At 47.9% G+C, this 16,096-nt stretch overlaps 1 protein-coding gene across 2 annotated transcripts in view; it reads right to left on the bottom strand.

Moving 5' to 3' along the window:
- Positions 1–1,026: 1,026 nt before the first annotated feature.
- The window catches only part of CNNM2 (cyclin and CBS domain divalent metal cation transport mediator 2), a 105,293-nt gene continuing 90,223 nt past the window's right edge, over positions 1,027–16,096 (bottom strand). The window contains exons 4-8 of one of the 2 annotated variants that reach the window (XM_008144255.3): positions 14,271–14,440; positions 8,958–9,051; positions 6,214–6,279; positions 2,400–2,584; positions 1,027–1,491 (exon numbers count right to left, since the gene is read on the bottom strand). In XM_008144255.3, the coding sequence (XP_008142477.2) occupies positions 1,282–1,491; positions 2,400–2,584; positions 6,214–6,279; positions 8,958–9,051; positions 14,271–14,440 (725 nt within the window). In that variant the 3' untranslated portion in view covers positions 1,027–1,281. The remainder of the gene's footprint in view (positions 1,492–2,399; positions 2,585–6,213; positions 6,280–8,957; positions 9,052–14,270; positions 14,441–16,096) is intronic. The other variant, XM_008144256.3, reaches the window with a different exon arrangement.

Genomic DNA, 16,096 nt, shown 5'->3' with positions numbered 1-16,096 from the left:
CACAGATAAGACAGTTAAGAATTGAGTCACTCAAGTAACACCTCCCGACGTTAATTTCACTACACGTGATGAGTTTGGCATTAAAGTAAGACAGACATACACATGAAATGGCCACAACACACATTTGGTTTCTGAGTCCCTGTTTGGGGCCAGGCGGCCTCTCTGGCGTGGCCACGTCCGAGGCGGGAGGCACAGGTCCTCGGGCAGGGACACAGCCACGACCGGGCCCCACGGGCCCCGGGACACAGGGGAAGAGGGACAGTTGGCTCCCTGGAAAGGGGCAGGGGCTGGCAGTCCCTGCAGTGCCCTCCTTAAAACACATGGGCTTAGAAACGCCTTCTGGGTGTGGGCACAGCACGGCCGGCCGGAGGGTCCAACTCCTTCCTAACCATCACTCCCTCGGCAGCCCCGGGGGAGGTTTCCGTTTGGCATCCGTGTAGCAGCGTTTCGGTCAACAAGAGCGGACGGGCAGGCGGCCTGGCCGCCCCAGATCCCGGGCTGTGGGAACGTCGGGATGAAGTCACCTTGCCTCTTGCCAATGATAAACCATGGGTTTAAAATTCATTAACATTCATTTTGGTGATAAAAATTCCTTAAGAGTGGGAGCAAAATCACATTCCAAGCACATGTTAAACCTTTCTGAGGGAAAGGGACACAGTTAAACATTAACTTAGAACAACACTGAGCTCAGAGAGGCGGCTGCAGGTCCCCGCGCAGGCTCCACCCCGCAACGTCCCAGACTCGGCAGGTCTGCGGCAACAAGGTTTTCTTCGTTTGTCCTTCACGTTCCACAGCGACACCCACTGGGGCACAGAGGAAGGGTGGGCCACGGAAGGCCACTGGAGGGGCAAGTCCATCCTGCTGGGGTCACATCATGGGGGTCACAGCAGAGTTCAGGCAGGACAACTTAAAACTCTGCAAAAGACACTCTAAAAACATGATCTCTTGAAAAAAAAAACAAATCCCAACAATTTTCAACTTCATGCAAATCAGAGGAGGAGGAGAGTGAATAATAAAAGGTACAGCTGAAAAAATAAACATGATTCTATTTGGGTGGAAGTTCATTTCCAAAATCTCAAACGCCAAACCCCGGCCCTCGTTCCCACTCCTGCCCTCACCGGCCTCCTCTGCGGCTTCCAGGGAGGGGACAAAGTCTTTGGTCTCAGGGTGTTCAGGACGCAGCATGGCACACAAGCTCACACTAATGGGATTCACTGTCAGACAGGCGAGGCCACGTGGCCTGGCCCAGGACTTGGGGGGAGAGGGGGGCCTAGGGGCGCCCTAGATGGCGCCTTCGTTGTGTAGGCTGTGATTGGCCTTGGTGTGCGTCACACAGTTCTGTTCATTGAGCAGGTTGGCCGTCTCGTCTGGCAACCCGTCGTGCAGCTCCGTAAGAGTCAATTCAATTTTAGTGTTTTCACTGTCTGAAGACTGAGGAGTTTTGTCCATCCGGGACGCCATCAAGGCATTTTGGTATTGCTGTCTTGAGATCTGGGGCCAGAAGATGGTACAGAAAACAAACCAAGATAATGCTTAGTTTTAGGCTCTCTGGTCTGGACATCGTGTTACACATTAAGTCCCCGAAAGGCCCCTAGTTGTTTCTCTAGGAGAAAGTCATCCTTGAGTACAAACTGAGCCACTTTTCTTTTAATAAGAGAACATTTATTTGGAAAGTCACAGAGGTGGTAGAAGTGAGGAAGTGAGCTGTAGAAGGAATGGGCTCGGGAAACGAGTTACAGAGGCAGAAGAAGGGCCCTTGGAGCTTAGGAGAGAGGGAGGCAAAGGCAAGGTTCCTGGGGGAGAGGGGAGGAGGGAAGGCGCAGGCGTGCTCCCAGGAGCCAAGCGGAGCCACTTTTTTAAAGTTCAAGTTGACTCTGGTAAGCAAGTCAGTTTTTACTGATTTAAGCCATTTCCAAACTTTATTTCAAAGTTTCCCAAAGATTAGAAAATGGAGCTAGGCTTCCATCAGCTAAAGCTGGCTTGTCCTCCGAGAGCGTCTTTATTTCAGACTAAGGAAAAGCCTGTCCCAGGGCAGAAGGTAAGTGGAGGGCTCTTCCCACTCCTTCCCGGCCAGTCTTCCGAGTCTCCGACCTCTGCCCTTTCGGGACCAAGCAAGTCTCTGGAGTCCGAGCCCATGAAGACTTGTGAAAGGTTGATTCTGTTTCTTAGATCTCCAGCTCTCATCCCCTCACACGGCCACATCTGAGTTGGCAGCTCATTGGACAGAGAGAGCCAAGGACATAAGTGTGTTTCCCCACCTGAGTCCTGGACACAGTAGCTGGAGGCAGGGCACCACAGAATGACAGGGGGCTCAGTGGAGGGGCCGGGGAGCCAAACGGCTGGCTGTGGATTTGACCTCGAACTTCCAGGTCCAGCCCAGCGGCTCTCTCTGCTCTTACCTTAACAAACTGGAGATCAGAAAGGGCGCGCACTGAGTAATCTGGGATGTAGACTTGGAGGAATGAAGAGTTGAGCTGATTGTTGCTGCTCCCCAGCGAGGGTGTGATTGCATCAATCCGGTCACTTCGACTGAGAGAGTCCGAGTGATTCAAGCCACATGGCCGAGGAGGGGACTTGTTTTCACCTGGAAATGGAGAAAGAAACACACACACCCAAGCACTTTTTAAGTGAGGTAGATATAAACAATAAAGGCAGCCTTGTATTTTCCACATAATAAAAAAGGAGTCATTAGTAGACAAGCTTAATCCACTTCTGCCCGACGCCTCAGCCACACAGCTCACCCCCCAGGCCTCCCACAGGAACTCGCTGCTTCCCTCAGCGACAGGTTCCACTGGGGTCAGCTGCGCAGCCTGTCCGAGTGCGGGACAGGCCTCCCGTCTCTGCCGGCGCAGGCCCTGCGGTGCGCACCCCGTCAGGAGCGTGGCGCCGGGCCGCGAAACGCACAACCCAGGGAAGGCACGGCCCAAGCCAGAAGCAAAAGCAAAGGACTCTTGAGGATGTTCACGAATCAGAATGTGTTTTAAAGGGATCACACCCTAACTCCCAGCCAAACCTATTTGTCTCCGACTCCAGCAGGCAGCCTGAGATGTCTCAACACGGGGAGACAGTAAACCCCTGAGAGGTTCGATAAGTCACCTTAGGTGCTGTGTGGTTCTTCAGTGAGACAGACAGTTCAGGAAGTCTAAGTGATGTTGCTCTTAAATGCAGGTTTACCACTGCTTTTAACACAAATTTCATTTAAGATAAGACCTGCCCCCTTGCCAGGCTTCTTTCATGTTTGCTTTTCCAATCTAGCCCACAATTATGAACCGGTGCCCACACTGGACAGGTCCCGAGGTGCACCATGTCCTCGGACTGGAGGGGACCAGTTCTCCCACCTGAAGGTTAGCTCCTCTTTGCAATGTGTCCTGACAGATGCTCGCACAGAGGAGCTGGCCCTCAGCTGGTCCCACCCTTCAGCTATGGGAAGATCTACCATCTGCCTCCCCAACTTCAGATGACAGTCCCCCCTTCACTCTATGGAGCTGCTGTTCCCCTGCTACTTGGAATAGCCCTTAAAAGCTCCAAGATAGTATGTTCTCCTTAAATCTCTTCTTCTCCGAGTTAAATACTTCAGCTCACGTTTGCCACCCGTCATCCCATCCTGACCACCATCTGAGATTTCATTCATTCATAAACGTCCTTCCTATAATGACGCCCAGACCAAGACATGGTAGCTACTTGAGGAACGTCAAATGAAGAGTTCACTTTCTGCTAAAATTTTAATGTCACCACTTTCCCCCCAGCTTTTCATTTTTAGGTCAAAATTAAACTCATAGTAGCAGTTCTTGTTGCCTCCACTTATCTTCTAAGAGAAAATGGCAAATTAAACATTTATCACATGTTTTCTGTTTAGCAGAACAGAGCTTTGATCAGATGTCCCAACGTTGCAAAGCCTCCGATTCCTTACCTGTAAAAGGCAGATAATAATGGTACCACCTCACGGGGCCTGATGAAGATGCAAAATGAGATAATGGACGGAGTGCTTAGCACAGCATCTGACGCCGATGGAGCACCGATAGATGAGCCTGGGTAACATGGCTGTGTTCTTTCCTGTCAGTTCCTCCCTCTCCACCGCGCCTGCCCTCACGACCAAGCCTTTCCTACTGGTGGTGACTTCACCCGGGCTGACAGACCCCACAGCTCTTTGAAACAAGACATCCCACTGTATCTCTGAGTTTCAGTCCAAAATCACATCACCATTTCTACGGATACCTTCAAAATGGTGTTTCCTTCTGTGTGTGACAATTTAAAGGATAAGAAAATGAAACATTTAAAGGGCACTCTGCTCACTGACCAGACCCTGTGTGCCGGCAGGCAGACACCAGAGGCCGGTGCAGAACTCCGAGCCTCCTGTTATTTTGTCCCGAGGAGGATCGCAGGGCATTTTCTCTGGTCTTCCAGCATATCCAGACTCGCAGGCAGCTTCCCCTCAACCCAGTGCCTGGCCTCACGGCCACAGTCTGGAGAAGCAGGACCAGCCTTCCCTCATCATGCAATGACATGTATGTATGTTCACTGGAAGGAGAATAAAGACTCTATATGGCCTCCCTCCAGTTCAGGTCATGTTTTGTTGCCGAATTTATGTGCCAAGATTTTAGACAATTATGAAAACAACTTTCAACTTTAATTCCTCTTTATGTCTCCCCAGAATTGTTTCCTTTCTGCTTTTTGTCTTGCCTTTTAAAATGCATCCTACCTAGGCATCCTCTGTTTGCTAGTAAGCCAAAGATACAACAAAGAGCCGTTCCCTGCCTCTTCCCTGGGACCCCAGGCACCTGCGGAAGAGGCTGGGAACACTGGTTTGATTCACCCATTTCTTAGGAGTCACGTTCCGGTCCTGCCAGCATCCCTGAGTCCTGGGCCTGCAAATGCTGTTTTCTGGTACTGCCTCAGATGGAGTGGGCACAGCTGACAATTCTCTTAAGTTTTATGGGAAATGTAAAAAAAATAAAAGACATTTCCATGAGCTTCATCTAAAAGTCATTCCACTTCAGCTTTTGCGACATTTTAAATAGGTGGCAGATGCCAGCAAGTAAAATGGGGAGGAAAAAAATCATGCATACATATATACTACTGTGCATATATGTGCACATCCATATGTGTGTATGTATAGTCTACCAAGTGTTTCCATTCAAATAGCCTTAGGAGCAAGGCCAGTGTGGCTCGGTGGTTGAGCATCGACCCATGAACCAGGAGGTCACAGTTCGATTCCCAGTCAGGGCACATTCCAGGGTTGTGGGCTCGATCCCCAGGAGGAGGCATGCAGGAGGCAGCTGATCAATGATTCTCTCTCACTGATGGTTCTCTCTCTCTCCCTCTCTCTGAAATCAATAAAAAACATATTTAAAAAGCCTTATGAATTATATATTACCCTCAAACACCCCAAACTTTTCAAAGCAAAGATCTGAGGGAACATTAGTTTCTAAGACAAGTATTGCCTCCTTTACCACATATCAGCATTTCAGAGTTTTGCTGAAATTGGCTTATCAAACACAAATTTCATCAGTCAGATTTTAAAAATCTAAGCTGTATGGAACAGAATAAATACAGAAAAGTTGTACTATCGAATAGGGAAGCCCAGCAATTTTAATTAAAGAAAGATTAAGGCTTTGCCTTCGTTTTTAGCAGCTGGACATGTGAGCCAGGCACAGCCGACCCTCCTGCAGGGCAATGGCCAGCAGCTGGTTAGGAATGTGCTCGGCACTAACTTCAAAACACAGAGGGGGAGACAGGAGCGGGGCCGCCCGCCTGACGGAGGACAGAAGGAGGAACCTGCTCCCGGGAGACAGGAATGCTGTGTGTTTGCCACGAAAAGTCGGTCCCTCAGGCGTTCGGCGTGTGTTGTGTGGAAGCGTCCTCGGTTTTGTGGTCCTGGGGGCTTCTGCCTCCACACACCACGACTTTGCCGAGGTCAGAGAAAGAACCAGAGTGGCCGCCGCGGCTGCTCTGCAAACCCCAGGTGGGCAGTGTGGGCGGACAGAATCCCTCTCCCTTCCCGGGTTCACACCATTCACGCTCCCAGATTCCCTGCCAGCATCCTAAGCCCTTCCTGCACCTGCTGTGGGCGTATATGTTCCTGGGAGCTCACGTGAAGGCATGGACACGTGGAGTGCTAGAGCTTACAGAAAAACCGGAGGCGGCTTTTCCTGGGGGGGGGGAGGAGGCAGGCGGCAATCAGAAGAATTATGAAAAGGAAACATGCAGAATTACCTGGAGAACCTGCTGCTAACAACTCTGTCCTGCTGACAACAAAGGTACGAGACAGGGACAAAGGAACTGAAAAATGGAGAAAAACAGGGTGAGACCATATCGAAAGGCAAGAAAGGAGATCTCTGTAATCAGGGGACAGGCGTGGGTACCAGTCCTACCGATACGAGCCAGTGGTCCCAGAACTGAAAAGGCCTGCATGACATTATGGACACAGAAACAGGACACTCGGCTTTCCAGGAAGAGGGGCACGGGGAGGCCGGAATCCTGGTCACCGAGAAATCTCCTACGCCGTTAGCAACACCCAGGGGTTATCGCTCAGAATGGGCTCTTCCGACTTAAATCACAGCCAGCCACAGCCAAGAGCCACGAGAGCAGGACCCAAGCCACCTGTTCCAGCACCCCTGCTCACTCCCGTACGGCCCACAGCATCCCTGTCTGTGGCAAGGAGTTAGTTACTCAATTCATTTACACCCTTAGTTGGTCTGATTGAAATTCTGACTTGATGCTTTGAATTGCTCTGGAAAACTTTGAGATTTCCAAGTATTAGAGGCAAGTATATAAAGAACAACGTGCACACGCTTCCTGGGCAGGACAGGCATCCTCGTCACTGACTCGGACAGGGAGCCGCAGCCTCCTGACCGGAGGCCAGTCAGCACTGCGTGCTGGGCAGGAGTCTTACTTCCTGGGCAGGTTTGTTTTTTAAACTGCGACAGACTTGACATATAACTGGGCAGATCCTGATAACAGAGTACTGTAGGGTTTTTCTAGGCAATCAAAATTAATAAAAAATATTATCTTGAGATTACTGTACTAATTGCATCTCTCAAACACACAAAATCCCAAATCCAAGTGGTAAAGTCAGGTAAGGTACTGGGCTTTGTAATAAGATGCTATTAATGAAACCCCCTCCTTTTTGGCATTTCCAAACGAGGCAGCAGCCCCACCAGCTATCTATATGAAGGCCTGCTCTCAATTCCTCTTCGGAATGGGACTTACCCTCACATGAAGCCACAGTTCAGTATCAATAAAAAGGTACAATTTACTCTCCCAGCTTCCTTTTCAAAACTGCCTTATGAATCCGATTCTGCTCCCGTGGGCCGATTTGAGGTCGGTTGCCAAACAGTCACAATGTCAACACCTGTCATACCAACGTTTCCTCTTGTGCTTTAAAGGTTACGAAGCACATGTGAGACCACCACATCGATTCTTTCAACAATCACACGAGGTAACCTTATATCCTCTTAATAAGGAGGAAGCCAAGAGCCTTTCTCAAAGTCTGGCAACCGAATATGATGGAACTGAGCTGTACTGAGGGTCTTCCGTGGGCGTGGTAGGGCTACGTTCACACGGGGTGCTCATCAGCATTGACAGTGGGGCACTGGCCCAGTGACTCAAACACCTGCCCAGGGAGAGTGCAAAGGTGCATCCGGAGCAGGGGAGGCTTGACGCTTCCCTGGCTTTCTAACCGTAACATCTCAGTGCCTGCGATGTCATGTGGCACAGCTGAGGACCAACATGACAAAAACAGACTTGTCTGGAAGTATCCCTCCCCTTCTGAGACTGGTTTTCAGAAGTAACAAAAGTTTTCTAGTACAGCCTGTCATTTGACATTTTAGCCACAAGGTGGCACTACAGCACCTCTGTTTGCCTGCCTGCCCCATTCTACACACACACACACACACACACACACACACACACACACACACACTCACTCACACTCACACACACACACACGCTCACTCACACTCACTCACACACACACACACACATGCTCACACACACACACACACACACACACACACACACACTCACTCACACATATGCACACGCACAGCAATGTCAATAGAGACCATCCAAGTCCCATCCCAGAGGTGAGCCAGGTACCTGTGTCCATGTTCCCACTAGGACAGACACCGCTGGCTGGCATCTTGTGCAGAGCACTTAATGGCCCATGGCACAGCCACCCAGAACTGGCTGACTCTAGATACGAGCTGGATATAGGCAATAAATATATATTAACCACCTCATTCATCCTCAGGAAAATGCAAATTGGAAAAACCTCCAGAGCAGTTAACATTTAGATGACTCAGCGATACCGCGGGTGCAGAGCACGGGAACTTCCTCAGGACAGGTATGCGTGGGAACACTTTGGAAAACTGTTGGGCGGTAGCTACTAAAGCTGAAGAGATCCTCATACCCCGGGACCCCACAACCCCACTCCTACATACAGACCCAACAGAAATGCACACACGTTCGAGAGATGGTACAAGAGTGTCCGCAATCACACAGCCACAGCCGCCCCAAACAAACAACTACCCCAACGCCCGTCAGCAACGGAGAGAATACACGCAGCTGCACGCTCACACACGGACACTACACAGCAGTGAGGAGAAACGCAGTGTCCGCGCCTCTGCAGTGCAGGTGAATGACGGCAACACCAGGTTAAAGCTCCAGACTCGGTCAAACTCCTCCTGAACCGGCGTGTGGCGGCGGCGGAGGTCCTGGGTCAAGGATGTCCTGTCTCTGATCTGGGCTGTTTGCACCGGCGTGTCAGTTTGTGAAAATTCACCAAGTATGTGTACTTAGGATCTGTGCAGTTTTCTGTATACATGATATACTTCGATAGAAAGTTCAGGAAGGAAATAAGCAGGGTTAGCTGCAGGCAGAGGGAGGAAGGCGACCGGAGGAGGACGACGCCATGTCCTAAAGCTCGGCTCTGCCCTCAGAGGCTGAAGGCCACTCACCTGGGGAGGCCGTGAGGGCCATGACACCGTAATAGGAAAAAGCACTGGCTTCGAACTTCATACCTTCTTTCCCAGCTTCGACTTCCACTTTCCCCTGTGGAGAGAAAAGGGAGCGTTTTCAGCCCAAGGACATGCATCTGCTTGCAGACCTGGGGAAGACTTGGTCCTTCCTCAGGGCCTGTCTCAGTCCCTTCCCCGCAGTCCCCAGGAAGCAACGCCTCTGATCCTCTTCCCCGAGGAGAGGGCTCCTCCTTCTCACACATGAAAACTAGATTTGGCTGGGGATCAGAGGCGGCAGGGAAAGTGCGATGTTTGATTTCTCTCGTCCACTTAGTGTTTTCCCAGCATCCGTAGCCTGTCGGTTCCTCGGGAGCCCTCCCGGTCACGGGAAGACGATGCTCTTCTCTGTCGGGAGGGCAGACCCCGAGAAGATGCTCAGGGATGGGGCCAAGCTGTCCTGTAGGAGCCCACGTTGGAGCAGAGTCAGGGTCAAGGGTCAGCAGGGTTTGTGGCCACGGACAGAGAGGACTGAGCTGGTGCCAGGGGCGCTCTCTCACTGGCATGGTCCCCTGAGCAACCGCTCAGACGTCCTGCAGGCCCGTCCCCGTCGTCAGACTCCCCAGAGGCACCGCACCACCTGGAGCACCCTCCCCGCGGCCCCCGCAGCTCCGTAAGGAAGTCTCCTCCTCCAGGACAGGACCTCTCCTACGGTTTTCCCTCTTCTTCCCTTTCTCCAACTTGTCTACATCTCCTTCCTCACTCATCCCTATGGCATTGGGGTCCCAGAAGCCCTTCGTGGGCGACGCTCAAGGTGCGTTTTCTGGGCGACTGCAATGCCCTAGGGACTGAGCTGCACGTCCGGGTGTCCAAGCCACGGCTCGGACGGCCCTCACCGCCTCAGGGAGAGGGGACCCGCACGGCGCACAAACAAAAAGGTTCCATTTGTTGAAGAGGAACTGTGCCAGCCGGTCACAGCGCTTTGTTAATTCATTTAGGGCTCCCTCCTCGGAGGCAGACACACATCAGGGGTGGGGGCTCAGAAAGATTAGTAACCAGAAAACAAGCTCTTAACCAAGATGCGACCTATGCCCCCCCCCCCCCCCCCCCAAGGCAAACTCTTCTTTGGATCACTCCCTAGTATTCTAAACTAAATCCCCGATTACGGAAGACTTTCTCAAATCACTTCAGAAAACTACCTGTTCTCTCTCTCTTAGGCTCTCCTTCCCTCAATGGCTGTTAGTTTTACCAACTCCCACTAATTCTCTTGCCATAAGAAATGAGCGGAAAACTTCACCCTGATTAAAATCGACCTGCACACAGGTGCTGGGAACCTGACCGTCCATGCAGGTCCCAGAGCAGATGCTGTGGGAAGACAGTCCTTGCCCTCGAAGAGCTTGGAGTCCAGGAGGGAGGGGAGAGCACATGAAAATCAACCATACAGAGCAGTACCGTTCTTATCGAGGGGAAAAAACCCAGTAAGAATATAAAGAATTCAGCCTGGACAGCGTAGTTCAGTGGTTGAGTGTCGACCTATGAACCTCCAGGAAGTCACGGTTCAATTCCTAGTCGGGGCACATGCCCGGATAATGGGCTCGATCCCCAGTGTGGGGCATACAGGAGGCAGCCAATCAATGATTCTCATCATTGATGTTTCTATTTCTCTCTCCCTCTCCCTTCCTCTCTGAAATAAAAACAGTTTTTAAAAAATATAAAGAACTGAGAGAAAAAATTACTTCCCTGTTATTATCTAAAGACAATTTTATACAGAAAAGAAAAATCTAAGGAGGAGTAGGATTTGGTTGAGCCAAAAGAAGGGAACAGCATGAAGGAAGGTCCAAGGTAGGTGACAGGAGACTGCCAGGCTCACTGGGTTTGCACAGGGAAGATGGGCAAGAAGGGTTTGGAAAAGCAGTTTGGAGGGCAGATCAGACTATGAGCTCCTTAGCTGACGAGCTAATGAGGTCAGGGTCTTGAACAGAGGAATGGGTTTCAGAAGCTAAAGTCCAGACTTAACTAGAGTGGCAACCACAGGACTGGAAAAAGATCAGTGTGGATACAGACTGGACATAATTGGTGAAACCAACAGAGAGAAAGAAGGGGAGGGAAGGAGAGGAGACTCGATAATCACAACAGAAGTTGGCTCTTTGTGAGTGGAAACAGAACACGGTGAGTGGAGATGGAAGCTGGGAAGGGGTTGCCTTCGGTCAGGAGAAAGGTCAGACCGGAGGCGGAGCTCTGAGAGTGGAAAGAGAAAAGGACCAGACTGCGTGCAGCCCGTGACCAAGAGCAGGAGGAGAGACAGGAACCAATACGGGAGCAACGGACAAAACAGACAAAAAGTAGGACCAGGCAGCTGTGTTACCATAGAAACTAGGGGGGAACCTCGCAAATAAAGGGGGGGTCAGAGTCACAGAGGTGGGAGTCGCTGGAGGCCTTCAGGAGCATCGTCCCGAGGAAATCAGACCGTGAGGGGCAGGGAGAGCGGGAGGGAGAGCGCACAGGGGCAGGTGAGGAGGGGGGCCGCCAGGGCTCCACTGAAGGCGCGTGAGGGTCAGGGAGTCCAGTGCACCAAACTCATTTAAACACCCCCGCAATCCTTTTAACCCAGCACTCCCACTGCTTGTAACACCCCATGACATCATCAGTTCAGAAAACTCGCCACATTTGCATAAATATACACATGGCATAGGTATTCCAATGCCAGCACATACACATAAACGCCTTGTCAAAAGTATCTGTATGTTAGAAGATTTACTTGTAAACGGACAGGGATTATAAAGTCCCTCTTCCATCAAATCTATTTTGAGACCCGTCAGCCAGATAAAGGCTCTCTTCTATACCAACAGAGCATTACTGAATCACAAATTCATCAAGACTAACTATATAAAAATGACCACTGAAAGCATCCTAGTTTCCACTGTTACCACTGACATCCACAACATCAATCCTCGAAATTGTCCTAAATAATCATTTTTAATGTAATCCAAAGTTTCTCTAGGTTTAAGGAATACTCACATCTAGCTTTATGAGAAACATAATAATTATTCCCTCACTGCAGTAAATCCCCCACAGCCCCTCCAATTTCGAGCTTGTCCATTTCCCATAAAAGAAAAATAATTTGAAGTTGAATAAAACTAAGGTTAGTAGAAGAATCGGGTTTGAATTCGAAAACCCTGCCAATGAAGTTTCCAAGAAAGACTGTATCAGAGTGGCATGTAACCAGTTAACCCATGGATTTTTCTACAGTTCCTCACTTCTGCTTCCAGATGCCACAGTATTGTCCAAGCACAGGCATGGATACAACACTTTCCCAAGTTTCTGACACAGATATCTGATAAGAGTTCCTTTCAAACAAAGAGAACCTTCTTCATTCACTTAGAAAATTGGGGCCTTGTTGGACTCATGTAAATTTTAGGGCCTACCAAGTACTGATTACACTCTTATAATCATACCTCCAATTCATCTCTTAGAAGCAAGAAATATAAGAATGCTTAAGGGGCTAGTATTCTTGTATTGAAATAAACTCAAGATTTCCTACAAAGTAATTCTTCAATAAAGAGGCATAAGAAGTGAATAAAACCAGCATTTTATTCACTCTAATGTTCATCTAGGTCTCCATGCCAAGGACGGTGTTCTATTAAGTCATACTGTGATATTATCAGTGTCTCCTGATAACTCGGGCACCAAAGCCCCAAGGAGGGTTCACACTGGATCGACCTTCCCACCTTACATAGTGGATTATGTTGTAGTGAGAAGGAAACAAGTCACCATTGCCATGAGAGGCGGTGATTATGACATCAGTTCCCCTGTAAAATAGTCTGGTTAGTAACCAGGAATAAAAATAATAATAAATGAATTATTTAGACCAGTGATGGCGAACCTATGACACGCGTGTCAGCACTGACACGCGTAGCCATTTCTGATGACACGCGGCCGCTGAGGCGGCCGCATGCCGATGATGAAACATTTGCTGCTCCTAAGGATGAAACATTTGCGAAATAATGTTTTTTCCTCAAAGTGACACACTACCCGAGTTATGCTCAGTTTTTTGGCGAAGTTTGACACACCAAGCTCAAAAGGTTGCCCATCACTGATTTAGACAGTACTAAGGGAAGAGATAGTAAGATATCGCCAGGAAACTAAAAGAACAAATCTTAAGGGGAAAAAAGATAAAAATAGGACCCAAGGAACTCAAGACACTTAAATTTTAAATGTCCAGCCAAGATTTAGACATGTACAGGTAATTCCCCAAAGTCTTCAAAAAATACTAACAATTGAACTCACCATTCTTCATTTGACGCAGGGCCTCAGCAATCACTGAGTGCCCTTCAGTATTAGAAATTAAAGTAACTAATGACATTGCTTTATATTGGAACTAGTGGCCCGGTGCACGAACTTGTGCACATTGAAAGGAAATTAATTAGAAGAAATATTTTAATATTGCTATTCGCCCTTTCTCTATAATAGAAGTGTCAACCAAATTCACGATCAACAATGACAGATGGAAACACACGCGTGCAATTGGCGCCAGCAAGAGCTTTATATGTATTGCACATGTGCAAGTCAACTTAGCCTTTTATAGATATAGAATAAACTTGCTTAATTAGACCTGCTTTCTGATTTAACTAAACTTTTTCCAGCCCAGTGAAGCACCCCAACTTCTCTTTCAGGTAATTGTCAGCAACACAGCAGTACATATCAACACAAAGCAGATTATTATTGTAGATCACGCAGGGCAAACAAAGGGTAAAATGTTTAACTGCAGCAGTGTTTGACTATATTCTGCACAGTGAGAAAACCTGAAGTCATTTTTAAGGTCCACCATTTCTTACTTCTTTTCAGTTGGGTCAAGTTTCTAAGCTTTCTAAGTCTCCATTTTCCAGCTAATGAAAAGAAAATAGGACTCCACCGAATCTCCTATCTACCTACTCCAGGACTTCTGTGAGGATAAAATGAGATGAGGCACGGGAAAATACTTCACAGACATTTGGTTACAGTGTAAAGTGTTTGCACCTGGCTATAAAGGAAGTCGTGTTCCTGGGCTGAAGAAACTCCAAAGAGGCTAGCTGCTAGGGAGAGGAAGCCGGGCTTTGCTACGTGACGTCATTACCCAGCAGACACTTAGCATATTATCCTTTTATATAGAGAGATTATTTTACAGATATGAAAACAGGGAGATGAAATTCTCCCACTTACATGGCTACCCCAGAAGTTAAGTATGTAAAGTCCAACACCCATTCATCTAGACCAAATCTCAGAACTTGAAGGGTGGGTACTCAATGAGCTCAAACAGCTACTGAATAATTCTCTGACCTGCAAAATGAGAACGAAGTAGTCTACAGGTTTGTTGCGCTGGTAGAGGTAGTATTCTGGGGCTTTCTTGTTCTTCTCATCATACTTCAGTTCCTGGATGACATTGGGGTGCTTTAGCAGCCTTAGAAGGATCTTCTCTGACATCTGGGATGGGCTAAATGCTTCTACTTCTATAGATATAAACACAACTTGACATTACACTTCAAACGGACAGAAAATATTAGACTAGTGATTAAGATATTTGGGTAATAAGATTACTAGGAATTAAAGTGATACAATATGGATTAACGAGACTTCCATTTGGTGATCCACTGGGGGTAGATTACCTGGGAGAAATTAGAAAATGCTGCATTTTCATATTTGTTTATTTAAAATTCTTCCTTTTCAATCTGTCATTGGGTTTAGTTCTCATAAGAACACTCTAATTTTCTGACTGATATAAATGAAAATCAACTGGAAGCAGGCTCCTTGACTGCCAGGATGTCCTTCAACAGCCACAACAGCCTGACTGTCCAACAACAGCCAAAGGAAGAAGCAATGGTCAGGAAGCATCTAGCTGTGTGTTAGTACCAGGTGCACAACGCAGGGCCCACATCTCCATCTCCCACTCAACTGCCCTGAGAAAGTCTGGGAACAAGGGACACGGAGAGACTCGGGATAGAAACAAGGCACGTGCACACATCAACATGCACTCCAACTTGCTAATTTAAAAAAGTTATGTTCATCTCTATTTACGAAGACTTATGTTTTATTTAAAATAAAAGCCAAAATTACTGATTTAAAGCTGCTATACTGAAACTGGACTTTACGGTATCTCAGAGGCAGAGTAGGATAACATTTCATTTTAAATTGTGGTTCTTGGGTGATGAAGAAGAATATCACAATTAGAGAAAGAATAAGCAAGTAAGTTAAAAATACTGCTTATAGGTTTTAAAATGTTTTAAATCATGTTATGTATGAAAAGTATAAATTCTGTATTAGCTTCTGTGCTTTTTTTGTAATAACAAAATAAGTAATACATTGTAGAAATTTTGGAAAATACAGAAAAAGACAAAGAGGACAATAAAAAATGACCTATAAACCAACCACTGTGAGCAACTGGTGATGAGCATTTCCTTCCAGTACCTCGCCTAGGCCTGTGCATGTGTGTTCGTCCAAAAAGACAGCTATCACCTTCCTGTACATACAGACTTATACCCTGTTTTTCCTCACTTTACATTAAATTATGAGGATTTTCCCATGTTGTAAATATTATATTGTGAGCATTTCCATTATCTGAAAACGTGATTTTAAAAAGTGCACAACATCCCCTCATGTGGCTGCTGTTGGCCTTCTTTTCAAAATATTCTAAGCGCACTGCACGCAGTTGGAAGGTACTGGCTGCCCATCTTGGACACAGACGTCTTCTAAGGTCACGGGGTACCTTCAGATTTTCTCTCACTTCCCCTGGCCAACAGAGCTCAGCCTTCACCTACAGAGCCCCTGGGGATGTGAGAAGGGTTAGTCAGTCTCTTAAATCCATTCAACCTTGACCTCTATGGAGTGGTCAGTGCCGGCTGGGTTGGTGGTTTTAACAATGTGCACACTTGCCTCCTGGAATGGGCCCAAGTTAACAATCTGATTTGAAGAGGCCGTCAAGAAATCCATGTCAAGGTTCTCAGAATTCCTAATTTCATTAAACCCATCAGAGATAAAGATTTCATTTTGAAAATCTATTTTTCTTCTTTGTAAGTCATAGCACCTGTGTTATCACTGACATCCACTGTTCCTCCAAGGCAAGCTGAAGAGAGAATTACTCAGCTGTCGGACACACAACGAGGTGGTGT

This window comes from Eptesicus fuscus, chromosome 17 (assembly GCF_027574615.1).
Source record: "Eptesicus fuscus isolate TK198812 chromosome 17, DD_ASM_mEF_20220401, whole genome shotgun sequence".
Classification (NCBI taxonomy): Eukaryota; Metazoa; Chordata; class Mammalia; order Chiroptera; family Vespertilionidae; genus Eptesicus; species Eptesicus fuscus.
The sequence above is the reverse complement of the archived record's forward strand: the minus strand, read 5'-3'. Positions and strand labels throughout refer to the sequence as shown.